Source organism: Daktulosphaira vitifoliae, unplaced genomic scaffold, assembly GCF_025091365.1.
Source record: "Daktulosphaira vitifoliae isolate Bord-2020 unplaced genomic scaffold, ASM2509136v1 Scaffold_4, whole genome shotgun sequence".
Classification (NCBI taxonomy): domain Eukaryota; kingdom Metazoa; phylum Arthropoda; class Insecta; order Hemiptera; family Phylloxeridae; genus Daktulosphaira; species Daktulosphaira vitifoliae.
In genome coordinates this window covers 31,550,929-31,573,827 of record NW_026099575.1, presented here as the reverse complement: position 1 = coordinate 31,573,827, position 22,899 = coordinate 31,550,929, and the positions used below count along the sequence as shown (strand labels likewise).

Sequence of the window (22,899 nt, the reverse complement as noted above, 5' to 3'; positions counted from 1 at the left end):
TAAAAAAATTTTTTTTTAAGATTTTTCATAGCCGCCATCATAAAAACACACTTGTAAATTAAAAAAAAATACTTTGGGACTATTGCTAAATTCCAACATACTTAATGCCGACTTTAAATGTTATAAAACCATTCGCGGATGTCCAACAACAATATATTTTTTCAAACAATCAATGAACTTGGTTCAAATTATCTAGCAAAAGATTTAATATCGATTTATGGAAATAAAAAAAATGCTTTTAATTTTTAATAACATTAAAACTTTAATACATTGAGTGTAGTGAGGTCGTAGTGTACATATAAAAATACACCAGATGTGCACACCTCCACTACATACCCAATCAATGTATTAAAATAATTTTAACTCAATAATTACACATTCTAAAGTTTTTATCGAACCATTTAAACATTTTTTTAAGAAGAAGGCAAGATATATCAAATATAAAATGTTTTTTTCAATTATCGAAAAAATTAATTTCTATTTTTATTCTTATTAGAAAAAATTAATGAAAAATATACTTTTGACGTCTAAAAATGTAAAAATTGTATCATTACAAAATTACAGCATTGTACTTGTCANTTTTTTTTCAATTATCGAAAAAATTAATGAAAAATATACTTTTGACGTCTAAAAATGTAAAAATTGTATCATTACAAAATTACAGCATTGTACTTGTCATATCATCGTGACTTACCCTTAATACGATACCGTTCTAGACGAGCACTGACTGATTGCAGTCATTCTCATTCAGCCCTTTAACTATTAATACGACAACCGATTGTCTGAATAAGCATACCCACTACAATCAAATGAGTACCCAGTCCATCGACCAGCTGTCAGTCGCTGTACAGTTCTGTTACGTTCTCACAAACTACTTGTTTTCAACGTCCTTGTGTACTCTTGTTCCGTTCGACGTTTTAAAGTGTACCTGTGCGGTATAACTATTATTTTGAGAACATCTGTAACTAACTAATTACTTCTCAGCCTATCGGCTAAGATCAAAGAGTGGAATAGTTTTTTTTGACGTTTCGTTAATAAATGAGCTGCTGGTCTGCTTCTTTAATTTTAACCTATGTTGGCTACCGTTCTTCAAACCACCCTTACCAACACCTTATGTCTCTCTGTGTCACTCTGTATAGAATTTTTTAATTTTTGAGGGGCTATTTCTTCAAATGGCTCTAAACCCTGTAGCCTCTCACAAGTTGTGCAAATGTCATACATTTAATCCATAGTTTTTCACTTAGCAAAAGTAACTTTCTTCTAACTTGGGAGAATGTTTACAATTTAGAACCATTTTTATTAATCACTCGTAGAATCTTGTATTTTAACATTTTTTATCCATCAATTTTGCTGATCATTATACACACATTGACACGACCGAGCTGGCTGCATGCCTGGGATGGTATTTAAAATATTATAGGAGTTTTCAATCAAAATATGAGACAATTAGAAAGAAAAGTTTATTAAAAAAATAAAAGGCGGTGTCTATACATCTGTACTGTAAGGGGCAACAAAATACCTTAAACCACCTCTGAAGACAAATGATAATATAATGTTCTATTAAAATCTATTTATAATTGTAATGAATATTGGAATAACTATATTATATTTTAATTTACACAATATAAATATAATAATTAGAGTATATATTACTGGTAAATTTTAATTATTAAATAACACCAAGAAGAAATATTCATTCTGTTGTTATTTTTCGGTTCTAGAAATAAAAATGTTTTCATTTCATTATTTAAATATAAGTACTTTAAATACATTTCGTGTTTTTCTAAAGATAACAATGATAAGAAAACATTTGTTTTGTCATTAAGAAATGTTGGATAGATTGTAACGTTCTTTTCGAAGTTTATAAAATATAAACATATTTACAATGATAATAGTTCGCAAGAAAGTTTATATTTAATATTTTTAACACAATTATTTCTAAAAAAAATAAATTATAAAAATTTAATTAACAATAACAACCTTAAATAAATAAATATTTAAATAATATATAAATAAAGTACGCAGCGTGTCATAACAATATCGTCAAGTATATTTTTGATTTGAAATTTAAAGTCGACGATTTCTCGCGCAAATCGTGTGAAACGCATTAAGGATAAATATTCTGAAGTACTTCGGAGTAAAGATTGTCGTAGGCACTCTGTAATAGGAACACGTCAGAGGGTCTCCCGTTGAAATCGTATGGACCTTTGTTCAAGTTGTAAATATTGGAATCTGGTGCAGTAGTGGTGGTTGGTGGTCGTCGCTGTGGCTTAGGCTTGTTCTGCTTTTGTGGTTTCTGTGGGAGGGTGTACATGCCTACGGGTTTGGCGTTGGATACGTATTCTAGAGGCAAGTTGAGGAATGGTGATGTCGGCCTTTGTAAAAACGGAGGAGGCTCCAACCTTGTCGGCTGACTGACATAACCGTAACCAGGAACGAATACATAAGGTTGAGGCGGCAATCGTATAAAGTATACGGGTGAGTCTGGCTTTGCTGGTAGCCCTCTATTGGACAGAAGGTCTTCTTCTTCGTTTTGCAACCCGCCGCCGTTAAAGTGCAGCGAATTGTAATCAACATTATCCAAGTACGACGGTTGATGGAACAACGAACGACCTCGCTTGTTGCTTGACGGCGGTGGCGGCGACGAAGACGATGATTGTTCCGAGGGCGACGTTGTAGACGATTCTGATGGTGCCGGTAAAGATAAACTAGACGGTACTGTACACCATACTCCAATAATGACTACTATCAAGTATGTGAGATCCATGGCAACCGTTGACTAGCCTATAAATAAAATTAAAATGTTTTAGATATAATTTTCACTTTTTATCAACCGTAACTTAAAAGTTTTAGGAAATAGTTTTACCTTACATTTTGTCAACAAAATAAATGACAAGTAAGGTTTTAATTTAATTTGTTTGCTTTGAGAAAAAAAAAATTTAAGACAAATAAAAGAGGAATTCACTGGACATCAAAATATTAATGAAGTGAATTTGTCAACTGATAGCTATTAATTAACCATTAAATTCTGCATTTTCAATATAGACAAATTGAACAATAAATTTCACCGTCAAAGTCGAATTTTTTGACACACAGACATTGTTAACAATGACCGTTATTGTTGACTAGAAATATTAACATGATTTACACGGATAAGTTGAGTTAAAATAATTATTTTAAGTACTTTGTTTTATTGTTAATATGAACAAAATATACTTTCAAATTCTCCTTAACGCTTATCATTTTTTTATGTAATTTAACTAACCTAAATTTTTCCCAAAATTATAATTATAATTTTTAAGATAAAATAATGTAATTAACTTTCACTCCTTTAATCTTATTTACATGAATAATACTTTTTGTATAACAAATAATTAAAACGTATCAATAAAATATGTAGCACAATAATAAAAAAGCTATTTTTCTTTAATCACTTAAATTACAACAACAATAGCAGTAATCGGTGGCAGATTTATGGGGAGAGGCCAGGGGGTTTAAACCTCTAGAACACATTGATTTTTTTACATTATTTAATATTTAGGATAATACTTATATATATTCCAAGTAAATTTTACTCTTTAGGACCCCCAAAAATGTTTGAAAATCCGCAACTGGCAGTAATTGTTAAATGTTAGGATAAAAATATATATGATAATATATATAAAAAGTGATTAAGCCAAAAATTGAAATAATTTTGTGATTATTGAAAATTGTGTGAAATGAATTCGTAATAATTATTATCATAGGAAAAAATGTTCAGGCCGGGTATTACTCATTTTTGTGATTCATTAAATCAACTGCCAATAACCTGTTTGAGCAATTAATAAGATTATTTAGTATAGTAAAGCTCAATTATTACTTAAGATATTAAGGAATTTCGATCATTCAACTGTTTGATATATGGGGTTTTTAATCTGATAGCGTCAAGTGTAATAAATTATCTTTGAGTTTATAGAAATAAAGGCATAGTGTATTTATTTCCTAGGAAAACGCGATTTCATGGAACTAATAGAACACCAACGTAGCAGCTTTTCTATTATCGTTTGTTCAAAAAATACATGAGCTTATTCAATCCGGAATTTATAGTCACATTAGTTAAGTCCGCTAGGCAATATTTCACTTCTGTTATACTCGTACCCGAAAGTGTTACTAAAAACGATAATTATGCCAATGCTGACTTAATTCAAGAAATTTAGGACTTTGTGGTGAGTCTACTAAAATCAAAATATCGTTACGTGTAAAACAACATTGTCCAATCAGTGTTAGACTTGATATCGTTTCTTGTAATAGTCAAACGCCATTAAGCTCGTTGAGAACTGGTCGCATTTATTAATAGCTCTTAATTAATGAACACGTTATCGGTCAACAACTACCAATGGCTAGATAATAGGAGAACAGTGTAATTATAAATTTGAAGTATGTTGGAATCTGAAAAGAAGTTTACATCGTGTGTTTGCTCAGGAAACGAACAAGTGCGTTGGACTTGTCATGAGGGTTCGTTAGTACCGAACAAATAATCTGTGGTTTTATTGAGTAAGTGAGGTCGACCTTGGGAACGCGGGTAGATAACACGATTCGTATTAGTGTGGAGCTGTTGATCAGCTTCCCTAATAAGCTGACTGTGTGAAATTCAATTACATTTGCACACGCGGTCCGATGTGGCAAATAGGCCGTGCGGCATATACAGGCTGATTATTATATTATTACAGAAAAAATTATATTATGTAAGTCATATATAAAAACAATCACTATGTAGTAGCGTTATAATAATATTATTATTAATATTTTACGGACCGTCCGGGTCAAACGAGTACACTGGCCCGGCGCGGCCTTGCAAGGTCGAATTCTTCTTCTGGAAATCACGTCGAACCAATTACACAGCTTCAGGATCAACAATTTCTTGGAAAAAAAATATCAACCTCAGTAAAAAAACGACGTGTTCGTTTAGCTTTATTGAGTGATGGTATTACACCACTTGTTCGGCGGCTGCTTACTTTAGATCGTAAAGTGTCACCGCCGATCAGAAGATCAAGTGTTTGACATGAAGCGATGATGTCTTGAACAATTGTAAGTATCACGACAAATAGTCATTACAAAAAAATTATTCGCATTAATATTTCTTACTACCAAACTGTCACTTGTGTCATCATTGTATAAGTAGTAACGTTATTAACACTATGACTGTTATAAAGTGCACACACTTGCAAAACGAACCGGTTTTCCTTTTTTGTTTATTTATTACACGGACAAGATTATTATCGAACGTGACAACAAAATGAACCGCTAATTCTAAAAAAAAAAAGTGATCGAGACATCTATTCCATCAGCTGGTAATTTCAAAACTTGTTAAAATCGAGACCAAAAAATTAGTGGAGTATTGGCCGAGTCTATAGCTCTTTTTTATTTTCATTCTACCTTTTAACGTACTGATATATCAACGATATTTTATATAAAGGTCTTAATTACTCAGTAACACTTCGTATCGTCGGTAGTCGACCGTCGTGCATAGGTAAATGTGATTGTGTACGCACACGAGTACTTAAATTATGCACAATGGCTACTTCTAATAAGCTGCTTTTCTCCGAACGGACATGTTGTGTGTGTACAAACAACGGGAAAATATATACAAGAAAAAAAGTTCAACGGCTCCGATCGACCGAAGAATATAATACGAATATCCGTCACTTTGTGTTGTCGTTCTCATAATGTGTTTACAACATTAAAAGTCAATAAAAATGGTAATCTGTGCTTAAGCAGGAACGTATTAGAATTTGATGGATTGAATTCATCAATTACACGGAAAAACCAGCATTTTTATTGCAAACTGTATTATTATTTTTTTTTAAACCGCTTAAAATCAAACTGAAAATTATAAGTAAAAACTAGTGATGGGCATTTTCGAATATTTTAAACTATCGAATAACTATTCGAATTGTTTTTATACAACCGAATAGCTTATTTTTAGCATAAACTATCGAATAGTTTTAAAAATTATTCGAATAGTTCTACCTAAAATGTTTATTAAGTATATTTAATTATAATAAGAAGATAATTAACGAATACATAAAATAAATTATTATACAATTAATAACAGTAAAAATTAGTAATGGGCATTTTCAAATATTTTAAACTATCGAATTATGTTTATACAATCGAATAGTTTATTTTTACATACTTTGCCTATGACGGTGTACGTTTAATCAAGTTGTATTTGTCGACATAGGCGGAAATCCTGGAATAATAATAATGTTTTAGAATTCATTCGACGTGAATTTCTTTACAATTATAACTATCATTCGAAATGGGCGAAAAATTAGTGCAAGTCAAAAGTGTAACACAGGTGTTCATAAGTCGATCGTTACACTCCTACCTCATAGGTAGGAGAATGTGTGTATTCTAAATGAAACGCACACGTCGATCGTACGACTGGTCGCATGGCGGATGTCTAGCTGTGATCGTAGCAAGTCCAAATAAAAAAACGAATGAAAAAACACCTAAATCAACGTCCTTTACCTTGTAATTAACTGACCGTAGTCATCTTGGAAACGTCCGGATTGTAATGCCGACCTATGACATGCACTGCGATCGTAATAGTTGTATAAATGCGCAAAGATCGTGTGTTTTACCGCCTCCGGTCGAGATAATTTATGGTTCAAAATTCAATTATTTTTTAATTCTGCCGCGAACTGTTGCCCGAACAAGATCTGCTCTGTAACAGTGGCACAACAATCATTACTACATTATAGTCCAACCGAAGATGATTTACGAAAATATCTATCAAGTCTCGCGTGTATCGGACAAGTTTCTGGTCGGATTGATGTCAGGGCTAACTCAGAACTTTCAGTATTAATGATGTCTTTTATCATTAAGATTTTGCCCTGAGGGCTTAACAATAACACGAAAAAATAAAATAAATGTACCCTACAAAATCAGTACCTGCGATAAAATTGATGAGCACAGCCGTCACCTGTCCGCACACGAATCATTATTCTATTCGCACACATCAAATGTTGTCGCCACATTCGGATATTTCAAACGATTGTCATTAATATTGTTTTCTCTTTTTCGAAATGCCGTGTCGTACTACATAAATAATATGTCATGTGTATAGGGCAATACATAACCGCTACAAAATATTCCTCAAATTGTAGACCACTAGCAAGATTAGCTATTGATGTATGGTGTATGATATTAAATATCGTACACCTATATGAATATTACGGTCCTCTTGTGTACAATAAGAAAAAATAATGTACGGTTTTTTAAATTGTGATTTCCGGTCAAGCCATCGAATAGTATGCAATCGAACAGCGCCATCCGCAGCCAGTCGATTAATAATAATTATTATCTAGTAATTTGTAAAATTATTTTAGATTTATTTTATACGTTTGTTACAAATATAATTTGTAACTAATTAAATAGCGTTAAACTAAAAATTGTATAACGACCACGCGTGTAACTGTAAGAGTTTAAAATTCAACATTTGGAATATTAAATAAATTTTTAAATACAAAAAGATAAGTTAAAAACAATCTGACATCTAAGGAATGGAATGTGCTGATTTTTATATTCGATAACAATTAAATGATAGTTTAAAAAATGGAAATAAAGTTTATGACACGGTAAGAATTTTTTCATATTTGAAATAAAAAATTTATCATCATATTAGATTAAAAATTTGATAAATTGTAAAACTTCAGATTTAATTAAAATTAAATAATTATTTTCAAAAATTTCAGATTTTAGCCGTAGAAAAATATTTTAGTATGTTTCAAAATTAATGTCTTTGAACACATTTATTAAAATAATATAGAGCTTATATTGTTAAGAATGAAATAGGCAAATATTTTTCCGAAATCAACAACCATTGACGCATATTTTTTTGTTTGTAATACAAATGTTTAATTTTTTTCATAAATATTACACTTTATTTAAATTCAACTCATGTTCAATGTTCAATATTGTTTTTTATTTTTACATTTATACACTGTTGAACAGATTTATAGGAAATTAAAAGTTCACGTGTATAATAAAAGTAAATAGTGCACCCGAAATAATAATGCTTTTTTTTTTATGGATTACATACTTCAAGTACGTAACATGAAATCAAAGTATCACGAAATTAACACCGATGTTTTAAATATTGTAATTTTATTAAATTTGGATTCCGTTGGAAAATTATTTTTCTAAATCTAATCAATTAATACATTAATGTTAGTGATATTCGCAAACTGTTCGGTTCAAAAATCAAATTTTCAAAAATTCAAACCTAATTGTTTCCATGTAAATCACTTGAAAATCGATGCAGTTTTATCAAATAACGTACTATACTGTTGAAAAATAAAATCAAACATATTTTGTCTGGAAATAATTAAAATTAACGTTCAGTAGGATTGGTTAACTTGCACTGATATTCTCCTTAAAATATTCACGAATATAATTTACTTGATTTGTTATATAATTTTGTAAAATAATCGAATTGCACAATAAGTAATATTTATAAACTTGTGAAGTATTTTAGCTTTAGGAAATAAACCATAAATTATATTTGATGTAATTTTTAGCAAAATAAGATTATTTTTCGTAGTAGTACGAAAGACTTTCGCTCAAAAATAGTCGAACAATGACCTATTGACAAGCTGTCAATGACAGCCTTACAGTCACCTATTGAATTGTAATGGTTTTTATATGATTTTGAAATCATAATCAGGATACTTAAATTAAAAATATTGTGGTGGTATAACTTAACCTACCTTTTTCAAGTGACAATTTACAATTAAACAAAGGTTATTCTTATATTAATTGAAAACATTAATTTTCCCATTTGTGCACTTCAACTAATTTTGAGATGTGGTGCAGTGATACCCAGTGCTAATTTATAATAGTTATGGAAGTTTAAGCTAAAGAATAATTCTAAAATTATACATAGATTAAAAAATAGTTTTACCATGTACAATAAAACTCAATATAATGAAATATTTATTTGATGTATAAATTCAAAATTTAAATAATGTTTAAAGGCTAGCAACTCCTTCTAGCCTCATTTCACAAGATCTATCGAACCGTTTTTTTTTCATGTTAGTAAGCCAAACAAATTGTATTGAGAGAAAAAGGATGGGCATTTTTATAAATTTCATTAGCCAAAAGAATTTGGCAGTGCACTCCTAAATGTAGGATAAGGTACCAGTATAACATTATTATTATACGTCAAGTATGTTTGTTTTTTAATTTATTTAATCCCTCTTGTTGTAATTATTTAACACCATCTTACTTTGTATAAATCCCCCTTAATATTTTTTTTGATACATCTAAACAAGCAATGAGCGCATCGGCCGGTTTTTAAATAGATAACCGAACATTTTACAATTCACTATGTTAGAGTAGTTGCATATCTAAAATAACGTAGGCGTTTTTGTCTTGCGAAATCGATAAGATGAGTAATGTTTATTGTATAACTAGAATATTTTATTACCAACGCTTAAGTTTTAAGGGCTTTTTAAACTTAATGTTAAACCATAGTTTATTTTTTGAAAGAAACTTTAAATACCTTTTAAATATAATAAATTTAAACCTCGAATGCCCCCTGAAATATGTTAATAAACAAAATAAATTTAACAAACAAAACAATATTTCATATTCTTGATTGAAAATCCCGATAACCTTAATAATTGAATCTATTGTTGATAACTTACTGCTGACGTCGTACATTTAATCATTTTTATAGAAAGAAAACATGGCGTATAAACATGAAAAGCATTCATGCATGATGCATTTCATATAATTCATTATCATTTAATGATAATGAATTAAATTTTATACGACTAACTGTCAATGGTTGATTGCGTTCAACGTGACACAAATGACTTATGATTTATTTATGTTCAACTGTACACGTAAAGTGTTGTTTAACAATCCAATCATTAATACTTCTCGAGTAGGAAGTTACATCTTACAGTTACTAAAACACTATACGTTTGAGTGAATTATTTCTTCGTTTCGTTGTAACAGAACTTTCAATTAAATTTATTCATGGCGACACCGTAAAACTAGTGTTAGATGCAAGAAAACGTAAACTCTATACGACAGCAGGGGAATGAGTAAAAAGCGTAAAATTTAATCAAAACTATTTATAGTCATATAAATATTTTTCAGTTGAAAAATATCCCTGTTATTAAGCGTGGGAGGATTGGTAAAAATATTTTAAATAAAAGTATCACGTGTGTTTTAAGAGAGGCGTCAAAGAAGACTTTTTCGTCTTTAAATTATTATAATCATAAAAAATGTCTTTCTTCTGGAATATGACCGGAGGTAGTTTACTAATTGAATAGTTCCCGACTTTTAACTTAGATTCCCAGAGACTGTTTAAATGACATTGAAGCTGTTTTCTGTGTTGTGAAATGATTACGAGAAAGATTATAAACACAGTCGTTGTCATATGGTTACATTTCAATGTAAACAGGGTTACATACATAACATAATAGTATCTCGGTTAATGATCTGAGCTATTAAAACTGAAAACAGCGGCGCTCGACATATGCAAACGACTGTAAGTATGTCGCACATAATTATTTTATCACACGAGTACAAACTGCAGTGGCATTGTTTATCAACTGATCACTAGTCATAATGTTGTCCATTATCCTCTTTATGTGTTCTTACGGTTGTTTAGCGGCTACTGTACTCGCGCGCCTTGTATTCGTCTTGTTCGTGACATTTTAATTATAAGCCGACCGTGTAATAGACACTCGATGTCTGTGGACCGTCGTCGCGGTGCGTCCACGAAAACCGGTCTCTAATGGACTCGTTAATCGATTCCATGCAAATGATCTCGACGTATTCGTGTCATTCGCTATTGTTGTCCGTTGTCTATACCCAATCGGACTTCCATCCGATTGGACACTTAAGACCGCAGTACATTTCGTGTACTAAAAACTGACACCGTTAGCCGCTTTGTACGAGATTGTCTGGAAAATCAGCGACATGTGTTTCCGAGACCGATCAAAACGTTGTTTTTTATATTTTATGCATTGGCCAAACAGACGATTGACATTAGCCGACCGTATATGGGCCAACGATGACAAACGCACTTTTATACGCGCCGACGACACAATGCAAAGCACTAGGCCTCTAAAAAAACGGTCGCTAGAAACAATAGTTATTATTGTAGTCGTTAGAAATGAGTGTGCGCAGGCCATTTACGAGCGCCGTCTCTTCTGCGCTACCCATTCAATAGCAAATGGTTATTTAATATTGTAATGTTTCTTTGTCGACCCACTGATTTGGACGTGCGACAGCTTAGAAGTAATACACAACAAACTACTACAGTTACTCACTACACACTGGGCAAATGTTCAGTAGTTGCGGTAACCTTATTGTTATTAAAATTTCATAAAATATTCAATCGAAATAAACGGTTTATACAACACCGTTAAATGAAATAATACATATTATTGTCATTTCGAAGAAAACGATTAAAAAAAATATTTCTGATCCACAAGTGGATTTTGTAGGACCAAAATTCTTCAAGTTAAGTCCAGTTATAATCGAGGATAAAAAATAAGACATCAACGACTTTAATTTTAATTATCACGTTTTATTCTTATTATTATGATACATTTTAAATTCACCAAATCATTTTGTTTTTTTCATATATCGCGCAATGACTAATACTTCACCACATGTAGTTCATTTTTAAGTGTCAAAATGCTTTAGAGTAACATTAAGATTTCTCATGAACAGAATAATGTAATGAGCCACATATTTTAACACAAAATAGTCTAACGTATTATTTATTATTGTATATTATTTATATAATTAAAATTGTTCAAAATATTATTATCTTTGAGTAATTATTATACAAACATAAACATTTTGTTTAAAAATGAAAATGGCGAACAAAAAAAATTAGTTAAAATTGACATACGAGAAAACTAATTATTCAAAAATACGTCAACTAATTTAAGAACATCCGGAAGAATTCTAATGAAATTTTACAATAATTAACATATTAATGAAATTTTTAATTGAAACTTATTATGAAGTGGCGGAATCTAGAGGTTTAGGCCCTTAATTCTGTCGCATGCTCTCTAAAAATGATGAACATAACCTATAAATTTATTTGGAAATATTTTTAAAGAGGAACAAATCAAGTTGGATTTGCCAAAAATTTTTTTCAAATTACGCTTATGGTACTAAATATCATAAGTTTAATTTGTAGTTTGTTATATTATTGTGAAATCTAAACACTTGTTAAATCTTTTTACTTTGGAAGTTACAAATGATTGTGAATTATAATTTATGGTTTTGTTTTTATTATTTAATATTATTCTTATATTTTTAAAAATATCGATAATTCAAATATTAAGGTTTTATAATACCAACTTAAAGATATTACACCACTAAAAGTGTTAAACAGTATGTGCTATTATTTATTTTTTGCATATAATGGTATATAATGGTTTTAATAACTCATTTTTTAATTTAATTGCTTAACTTCTTAAATGAACGAGCTCATTATTTATTATGAATAACTAATTTTGTACAACGCAATCGCTTACATTTATTAAATAAAAATTCATTGGAATTTGTTTAACCGGATAGCGTGTGTAATCTCAATAAAATATTTATTCAATAAACATTCAGGATATTATAAACTAATAAATTCTGAATAATTTTTTTTTATTACCACCAGAAAATCATGAAAATCGTTTATAAAACTGTAGCAATTAATTGACTTACATTTTAAACACAAAATAAAATAAAGAACTTTATGAAAAATATTTATTTACACTTTTTATATCTGTACAATACAACAACTTAACAAGGAATTAGTGTAATGACTATCTTGTAATTTTACAATTTTTCTATGTTAAAAATTAATTATAAAAAAAATATAACGTAATGCTGTTCAGTACAATAGTAATACGGTTTTTTCAAAATTTTTGAGGATCCAAAAAACCTAGAGCTGATTTTAAAGAAGTTAATCGGAAATAATAATTTATTCGAATTCATTTTTGTGTAATTAATAAGCAAAATAATACTTATTTATTTATTAAAATATTTATTATTGAAACCTGATATTAACAGAAAAATGGAGTAGTTTAAGCATTGCTTTGATTCTCGATTTTTAATCACAATACAATGATTACGTTGTCTAAATAAAATATTCGTTATTAGAGATAACTTTCTGATTATCACATGGTTAGTTGTTTTAAGCAATGTTTTATTATTACTCATGAGTGACTATAATGTTTCAAAAATCCTTGCAAGGTCAAATCAAACATATTTTATTAGATTTACTCGATATTTTTTCTACATTAATAAAATAGTTTTACCTAATTAATATGTTATAAATTTGAAAAATAATTTTTGTTTTTAGTTATTTATTGGATGTCTCTATTGATATTACTCGTATTAATGTAAATAAATGTAATTGAATGGTCGTTATATTAAAATAATTGTGCCGCAACGTTAAACTGACGACAAGCTGTTAATAATAGCGAAACGATTAAGTAATTAGTGGGCGTGAATTAATTCGAGTAAACTGTAAATTATAAGTTTTTTCTTTGATATGTTATTAATTTTTAAACTTATGACTTGAACAGGCTATGAACGATGATTAAAACGTACAAAATACCCTTGGGAGTGTCATAATGTCAAAACTATATACCTTGAAGAGTTCGGATTTTGTATAGTCAATACATAAAAAGTTACGTTTTACATTTATCTCTTTGTAAAATAATATATGATGAGGACAAGCGATTAAAAATAAAAACGTTACTANGTGTGCTAACATAAAAAGTTACGTTTTACATTTATCTCTTTGTAAAATAATATATGATGAGGACAAGCGATTAAAAATAAAAACGTTACTAATCATCGATGCGGCGAGTATTTTGGAGAGTTTAACAGTCGGCCAGAACCATGTCGAGTATGTTAACTAGTTTTTATGAATGACTAATATAAAATGATTCAGTCGTGATTAACTGGAAATTTGAAATAGGGGTACCGGCTCTACATTGTGAATCGTGTGTCAAAGTATGTGCGAGGCACTGCAATTTATGCGAAAGTCCTACCGGTAGAAGGATATTGAGGCATAATACGCGTAATCGACAGACTATGCACTCGACGAGTCAGGTCCGCCATTAAGTGAAAAGAATCATTAAATTTGACACGGCCCGTAGAAAGAGAAATAAAATCATTACACAAGCACATTAAACTTGTTTGATTCGGACGGGAACAGACAGTAGATTATTATCGCAGTTAGCAACGTTGACACATACTTTGGGCGGCCTACTCGAATATTTCGGAATGAAGGGATCGTGGCGCCATAAAAAATCAAAAGCGTATGGACTGTGCCCAACAGGAAACGCGTTTCTAATTACTACGTCCGAATCGCTTTTACTCAAGTCTAAAAATATCGTATCTTTTGTTGTTGTTTGTGTGTACTTTGGTAGATTCAGATTACACTGGGACTTGTGCTTTCACTACGGTTTGTATTGCGGTTCTCAATTAACAAGGATATAGATATTTGTGCGAGTTGTGAGAAACGTTGGAAAACGATAGCGGATATACGGCATCGACTTCGAGTTGAAGTAATGATTATAAGACACGGTTTCGCGCCTACTCGGCGTAGACCACGTGCGATTATTCGCTTTTTTCATTGTTTTTACGGTAAGAGCAAAAAATAAGTAAATAAAAAACGCACTCCATTAAGTGGATCATAATTATATATGCGCACCTCGGCCGATCAGTAAAGTCTAGTCCGGCGGTAATTGGGTCGTGTGCGGTAAGGTGTTTGCGGCCTACGGAAGAATGCGTTCGCACACTAGTAGAAAGCAATGAAACGTCGCGAAGCTATTCCCAAGTATATGTGTGTGCGCTTTCAATTGTCGAAAAATATGCGATTCGTTCTAAGGTTCCATGTAGATGCGACATGGAACGGCAGTAAAAACGCTCAGAATAGGCATATTGAAAACGTCGCAAACTCGGGAAACGTGACTGGGAGTGTTTCGTATCGGTCGAGTGGACTCGATCCGATGTTTACTATATTAAACATTACCCGCGTAGTGTTTCGAAAGTATATTGTCCGTACGAACAGTCGACAGGGAGAAAATATGTGTATTACGTGGCATGTAAATGCGGTTGCCGGGACCGTTACCGACTTACCCCGTGGCGCAGGTCGTCTCCTTCGGACAGCATCTCGGCCAACATTTACACCGCGTGCGTTACTGGGTCGTTGCGTTGTTCGCGTGTGCAACCGCTGCAAGAAGAAAGATGCGTGCAACGGCCAACGACGTCATAATGATACGCCACGAGACTCGGACAGAACGCCACGGTTGCGTTTAACTGGAGAACTTCAATAGTTCTCCAGTTGAACGCAATCGCGGCGTAATTAAAGCGCATGTTATGATGTTTTATTGCAATCGCTTCTTTTTTTTAACTGGCCAGCGTACACGTGACCTCCACCTTTTCCAAACAACGTTGCGTTTGTGGTTTTGTTAGCGTCAACTCTTGCTCAGCGCGTAAAAAAATTTTCGACCGGAATATAGAAAGCTGTGGTGTACGCATAATTATAACTTAATAAACGTCCTGGACGCCAATCCGAAGGGTCAAAGATACTCTTACCTCCGCTCGTGGTGAAAGAGGCGTTTTGCAAATAATTTCTCCGGGACAGCATTCAACTTATTCCGGACGGAGTATAAAAGCCGGACACATGAGCGCGTGTGGTGTTAATCACGGGGGTTAAGCCCGACCATTGTTGAGGTAGGCGCTACGGCGCGTTGATATCTGTCAGTGCATAGACTCGTGTTAGAATACTCATTAAAACTCAATGTAAATAACCGGTTAACATGCGCGGGAGGTCGCCCGTGTCCGGTTATTTCCAAAATGTTAATCGAAATCGTCCGGGTCGTATGTACAAGGTAATGTACATACTGTGCACGAGTCAAGTTAACTGACGCCTGTTGTACGGCGAGCGAGTCGAAATCTAAGATAGGCTGTTGCTGGTTACGCGGTTGCGGTCGAGCGGATTGCAACCGCAGTTACTTGGCCAAAACCGACAGACTGGCTAATTCACAAGTTATATAAAAACGATAGTGCAGAATTTCTAATGAAAATATGTACATCACTCGTCAATTATTCGAGTTGGGTTATTGCGGTGTGTTCTCTACTTCCGTCTAGGAAATACGATTATAATAATGTTATTTTGTGGATATCAATTGTACTTTACCGGGTTTTCGTTACGGATAAAAACTCTAGACGAACGTGTAACACAATATACGTGATCATCGAAATCGTCAAGGTTTTATTTTTCCGTAAACATTGAAAATTTGTACCACTCGAAAGTTCATTTTATCGGTATTTTTTTATCTCGATTGACTATAACATCGGGTACACTCGCGTGTAAATTAGCTCCGATCGTATAGTTTCTTGTGCGCTGAAAATAAAAAAAAAACTAGAACAAAAGTATTTGTAACTCGGTTACAAATAAGTATAACAAGTGTCCCGGTCGCGTTGTATTGTTATTCTATTAGTTGTTATAACACTGCGGTGTGAAGGCCGACTTTTCCTACACTCGATCGGCTATGATCATTTCTCCTTTTGTCGTTACTGGCCACAAAGACAAACATTTATTTTAGACGGCCAAAAGAGTTTTCGTCGACAGCAACCGAACAGTTATTCATTATCATTAAATTCTATTAGTGGACATCGCCTGACGAATAAACTGTCCGCGTGGTACTCCGACCGTTGTGTTGTACTCGTCATTACAATAATGCATTGTGTTCGCGGTAAACTGAAGGCACGAGAGGTTGAACGCGACAACACACTTGCATACTATAAATGTAACTGTCAAATATGTAACAACAGAGCGACGTACATGCGGTCTAGACGAAAATTAAGCGTTTCCTTATAAGAGGCAACGCATGCGCTTTATTTTCCCTCGTCAAGGGTGTCCTAACCACATATTAGTCAAAGCGTTTACATTCGGGTCGGGTTTTCACGTTCGGGTGATAGGAATAAAGGCGCGGTGTAAATATTATTATGCGTTATTCAATTATGCCGACACATTATCCAATGCCTTTCGTCGGTCGTCCGCACGATTCTTTGGTCAACAACCCCGAGCGGCGCTGACAAATCGTCCAGCGACACGGGCAGCGCGTTACTACTGTTATGATGTCACTCGATAAGAAATCTGTACGCGAGTTCGATAATTACATATTCAGGTTACGTACAATGAAAATGCAAATTTCTGGCAATTTGTTGCCGAGAACAGCGTCTATTAGCACTAAAGCGTTTCGAGTGCACTGCGACTCGATGCACCCTGTTATTACAATCTAACACGATTTATGAGCGTTACAACACATCGCCCGTCGAATTATGAATGCGCGCGCATGACAACATAATTACACTTTGCCCATTAAAACAATCTGCGCGTTCCTAAATATTTTCAACAGTATTTTTTGTTTATCCGAAACTACATGCGTGCGACTTAAACGTTCTTAATGTATGGCGTGTAAATGGCGATTAACAGTGCAAATAGGTGCAACGAATGCACTTGTACCACCTGACACTGTTTATTAACGGTCAATTAGTGTGTGTAGAGGGTGTCGGCTCAAGACAAACATGAAATTATTGATAATATTAGTAAAAAAATCAGTTCCACTTGATCACGTAAACCCTCCGGATGTATACGGTAAACCGCTTTGATATCGACGTTTCCGTTCATCGAGGTTCTACTTATTGGCCACTCAAAGTAAAATGCTTCATTGGCCGCACTATACCTCCTCAATAATAAAACGTCCAAGTTGTTCAAACATATGTCCTGTGAACACAAACTAGTCTGTGTATATTGTTGTTGGCCTGCAGGCGAGGCATCTGCGCAGAACTTTGCACGTCATAAACGGACACCATTCAACTGTCATTAATATTAAGAGGACATGTGCATAATTACAATGCTTTTTAATTTAATCGACACGGCATCGACGAATGCCGCTTCGTGTAATTTATGCGTTTGCCCGTGTTCTTCGGTTATTTAGGTCAAATACTACACGGTTCTCACGGTTAAGTAATTCTGTAAAAAAATATATGTAAACCGAGAACATGGATATTATTAAATTGTTTCTGTAGTCGTATAAAGCGGATAGCAGATGTCACAGACGACGAAATAGACGCAATAGTCCAACAAGCTCCAAATAGCTACGACCGCACACGTTTGGCATCGCATCTCTTTTGCGGTTATACAAAGGTATAGAAAGCAAATGCATTTGTACCGGTAAAGGGCGACGAGTGACCGGTTTTTGTGAAAAGTGAAACGATCGCAAGGTAAACAATGATGTAGACACAAATTGTGCGGGTCCATAGATCGCGTTCAGGTGTATCAGATCCATATGGAAAATTCGTTCGGGTTATAATGCAATTAGAGAGTGTAAATGGAATATATTCATATGTGTTCGGACACAATCGCACACATCGTTAATGCAATAATGACAATACGCGTACTCAGGATAAACACAACGATAATATTACACTTTCACTCGGAAATCGAACGGATAAAACTTGATCTGAATTGCAACCACATTGTGTAAAGATGAATATCATAAATGTAACTAATTTGCTTCCGTTTGTCGCGCAAACGTTCCATTCTGTACGACGTTACCCGCCACTACTGGTGGTACCGTTGACGATTTACCCGGTAGGCAAAAAGCGCATCGATCTACCGGTTTTTGCTAATTAAATCAGTAATGTTATTAAACACACTACTTTGACGTATCGTAATACAAGTGTGGCACAACGCGAAAAAAAGCAATCGCGGACAAGGTAATTATTTTCCTCGAGTAGTCGGTGACGTTAATGGACAGTGTCTTCTCAACAAATAGTTCTCGAAGTTATATTTTAATAACAAATACGACACCGTCTAGTATCAGAACCATCGCAAAGTAAAATAATTATTACAAAAATCAGCTCGTTACTGGCCAACATAATAAATTCATTATGTGCAGTTTTAAAATTAATTGAATTACTGCAGTTGAGTGTTGTTTCGCTTAAAAAATTTAGTACACTTACAACACTATTGTAATATTAAGTGAATTTGTACCTGTAGAACTTAAAAAGCGAAAATTGCTTTATACTTTCACATTTAAGCTACTGATGCGAAAACTTAATCAGTGTATCTATTCGAGTTTTCTAAATGTCTTAATATTTCACGCTCTGCCAGAAAGTGATGCAGCGAACATTTTCAAAATTAGTTTAGTAACAGCACATAACGTGTTATGTCTCACGATACCGGCAAATATTAAATACCTTTTAATAACAAACTTACAAATTACATTTCGAAGTTATATCACGACAAACTCAATTAAACATAAGACGCTCATCAAATTTAAGTGAAAATCATTAAACGCAGGTATCCTTTTAGATCCAATGATGCCAATTAATTATCATACAAAAAATACTTTTAAATAATTAATATTAAAATTTGTTGTTTCTTTTTATAGAGTGCGAAGTAAACGTGTAATTATTATTTTCATTATTAAATGGTAAACATTTATGTTCGTTTAAAAAAGTATCGTTTCTAAATCAAATTATCGATCAAATAAAAACAATTATATTTCCAAATCTATGAGATTTGAATTAAATTTTTATTATCGCTGTGCAACGGTATCTACTATTTAAATTACTGTACAGTAGACGAATTTCTTTATGAAGTTTAGTGTTGAGCATAAATTGTATATGGATCGAAACGATCACGAATAAAATACTGAAACAGTAAGGATCTTTAAATGAAATTTCAGATGTGAGTGGAATGACACTGAAATATTAAAACATAAAAAACCAATATGAATAGACGTTTGGACATGGCGAGAAAAAATAATCAAGCGAGAAGAAAAAACATGTATCAAATAAAAAAAAAATGTAATATATGAATCATATGAGAGTTCTTACAGTTAAATAAATTTTCAGATGGGTAAAATATTTAGTACTATTGTGCGACATCGCAACGTGAGCTTTAAGATATGTTATACAATTTTATTAAAATCTGAGCTAAACAAATTTTTAATTCGACTTCTATCTACGATTCAAATTGTTTTCATTATTCAGCCAAAGACATGGTCTATAGTTTAAAAAAACAACTAGTCGACGCATTATTTTTAAACGCGTAATAATTAATTGGAGTCTCGATGCGAATCTAATAAGACACAGTTATATTGTATAACATTTTATTTTATGAGTATATTACACTCGGCTTAAGTGTTAAATTTATTAATTTTAAAAATTAGAATTTTAATATAAAATATTATTAAGTTTTCACTTGTAAAAATTGACGTTAGGTCTTATTTTCAACGTTTTAAAGATATAAATAAATATATTAATTAATGCGGTCTATTATCTTTAAATTAATTTTAAACGCAAGTTTAACGTAGTAGGCAGGTACATTTTTGTTATATGTCAAAATTCTTGTTTTTTAGAATGCAGAACAGTTAATCACTGTTATACAACCAGTTCAGTTTAGACTTTTTTTTCATAAAAAACGTCAGAGGAATTCACTGTGCAGGAATTACTTGTCCCTTTATTGATTGATTAACATTTTACAAAATAACATCTGTATTAATAATAATCGAAAACTCTTACAGTTATTTCCTTCTCTATTTTAAATAAAAAAACAATGAGAAAAAAAAGATAACTAGTTCTACTATTTTAAAATTATAATTTTTTTCTTGCAAAATAAAGAGAGTAAATGGGTTAGAGCTGTATCTGTGTACAAATATATTAGAGAAGTGGATAGAAAACCTAAACTTTAATAAGTATCAATTTTAAAATTATATTTTATAGTAAATAATCAGATATTTGTGCTATTCGTTCGTACGTTCTAGAAATATTGCCCAGTGTTACCTGTCATAGTATTATTCGAAGAAATTTAACCCTATTTACTTGACATAATACAATGATAATTAGATAATGACAGTGGTTTTATTTTAAAATCTCACAAGCATTGAGAAACAATGCAGCATTTATTTGTTCAAAGCTGAATTACTACCTCCAAAATTGGCGGTCTTCAAAATATGCTTATTATTGTTAACTAGGTTCGACAAATACTAATTGAGCGCGTATTTTCTCTGCAATTAAAAAAAAGAAAATCCAGCAAATGGTTTGCTTATGAGAGTGGCAGTAATAATTATTGTTTTCATAAACACGCACAGATGTCTGAAAGTATCAATCCACAGATTTTTAAGCTAAAATCATTAATAGTTATAAGATACCTTTGGTAAAAACTAATAGAGCAATTATTTGAAATAAATAACTTAACGTTAATTTCTATAATTATTGGTCAATCAGGACATTATTTACTAATGCTTTATGAGAGTTTTTTTTCAATCTAATAAGAATTTTATCTCTAAGGTAATAACGAGAAAAACATGATGATAAACGCTATAGATATAACGTACTGAGTGTACAATACTAGTTGAATACAAAATGTAATTTCATTTTTAGAAATAAATTATAAACACTTATATTAAAAATAGACTTGCCGTTATTTGAAATTTAATGATCCAGGAAACAACATGGACTTGCTATGAGGGAATAATTTTTTTTATTATTAAAACATGTTTTGTTACTGAATACTATACTAATGAAGACATTAAGCAATAGATGATCCAAGTCTAACGATTAAAAAAAATCATCAAATATTTTCAAATGGTCAATGTATAATAAATTGTTTATATTTAGTCTACATTCGAGTAAAATTTCTGAGTCGTATCTTTCCATTTTAGAAATGGAATGATACTTCCATTTCAATCAACCTTTGCATTTTAAACTTAATTAAGAATAAACACATCAAGAAGTGTATGTGTTTTAGGTCAGCTGTCACATAAGAAAATTATCTTGCCAGTGTGACACTGGAATAATACATTTTTACAATATCTACGAAATAAGATAATTGATGAACGGTGGAACGTTCAGGAGGGCCAGAAGCAAAAAAACAACAAAATTGAGTTATTAGTTTAATTGCTCGGGTTGTGTAAGATTGTTTTTGTTATTTTCAGATGCCATCGAGTATATTAGTATGTCTATGAGCTATCATGGAGTTCTAGGCCTCATTACAGTTTTGATGGACCATTAATTTTTTCTAATTTAACGGAAACGTACCTGAACTCGGTTGAACGATGAACACAGTAATGCGGCGATGGTGTCGGCAGCGCGTTCAGTAGCAAACAGTCGTGTTCGAACGTGGAGAATAATGTACTCTCATATACGTTATCATTGGGGAGCACTTCGAACGGTCAATTGTTCACGTCGGAATGATAGTCGACACGAAGAGCCATTCTAGTTTTTAGCCGCTGCACGTTGCAGCCTCCCCACCCGCTATACCGCCAAACTTGAACACGCTTTTTTCCTCCCAACGCACAAATTTAGTATAATGACTTCATCAAGTACTTTCCCCTTCGTATGCGTTTCGATTTCAACGGATATCCTCCGAATTACATAGTCACTATATAGTTATCAACGAAAATCACTTAAGTTTTTTTTTTGGCTTATAGCGACGTGTTCCTAACCCCTGAGGTCACGACGCCGTCCCTTTGAGAAATCGCCATAACCCCGAGGTGCAAGAAAATCCTATAATGCATTTCAAAAAGAAAACTTTTCCAAAATTACGTTTAACGACAATCATTAACCTGAATTTGATGTTTATAGTTAATATTTTTTTAACTTTTGTAAATAAAAAGAACAACAAAGTTTCGCTGATTTTATTAATTAATGGTTTTCTTGATAGCGTTTTTGAATTTAAAATAAAACGTTTAATGTTAGTATTAAAGTAAATAAGTCTGATACAAAGATTTTACGATAACAGACTCTTTCATTAAATAATTCATAATCGTGATCCAAACAAAATATTTA

At 32.2% G+C, this 22,899-nt stretch overlaps 1 protein-coding gene across 1 annotated transcript; it reads right to left on the bottom strand.

The window, feature by feature from the left end:
- Nucleotides 1-1,446: 1,446 nt before the first annotated feature.
- LOC126906411 (uncharacterized) lies at nt 1,447-22,297 on the bottom strand. Its single transcript, XM_050687018.1, has 2 exons — nt 22,150-22,297; nt 1,447-2,784 (listed from the first exon to the last, which is right to left on the bottom strand). Exon 2 carries the CDS (start codon nt 2,765-2,767, stop codon nt 2,108-2,110), a length of 660 nt encoding a protein of 219 aa, XP_050542975.1. The 5' UTR covers nt 2,768-2,784; nt 22,150-22,297; the 3' UTR covers nt 1,447-2,107.
- Nucleotides 22,298-22,899: the final 602 nt, after the last annotated feature.

What these genes read in the sequence shown, in the direction of transcription:
- LOC126906411 (XM_050687018.1), bottom strand. Translation starts at nt 2,767, where the DNA reads ATGGATCTCACATACTTGATAGTAGTCATTATTGGAGTATGGTGTACA.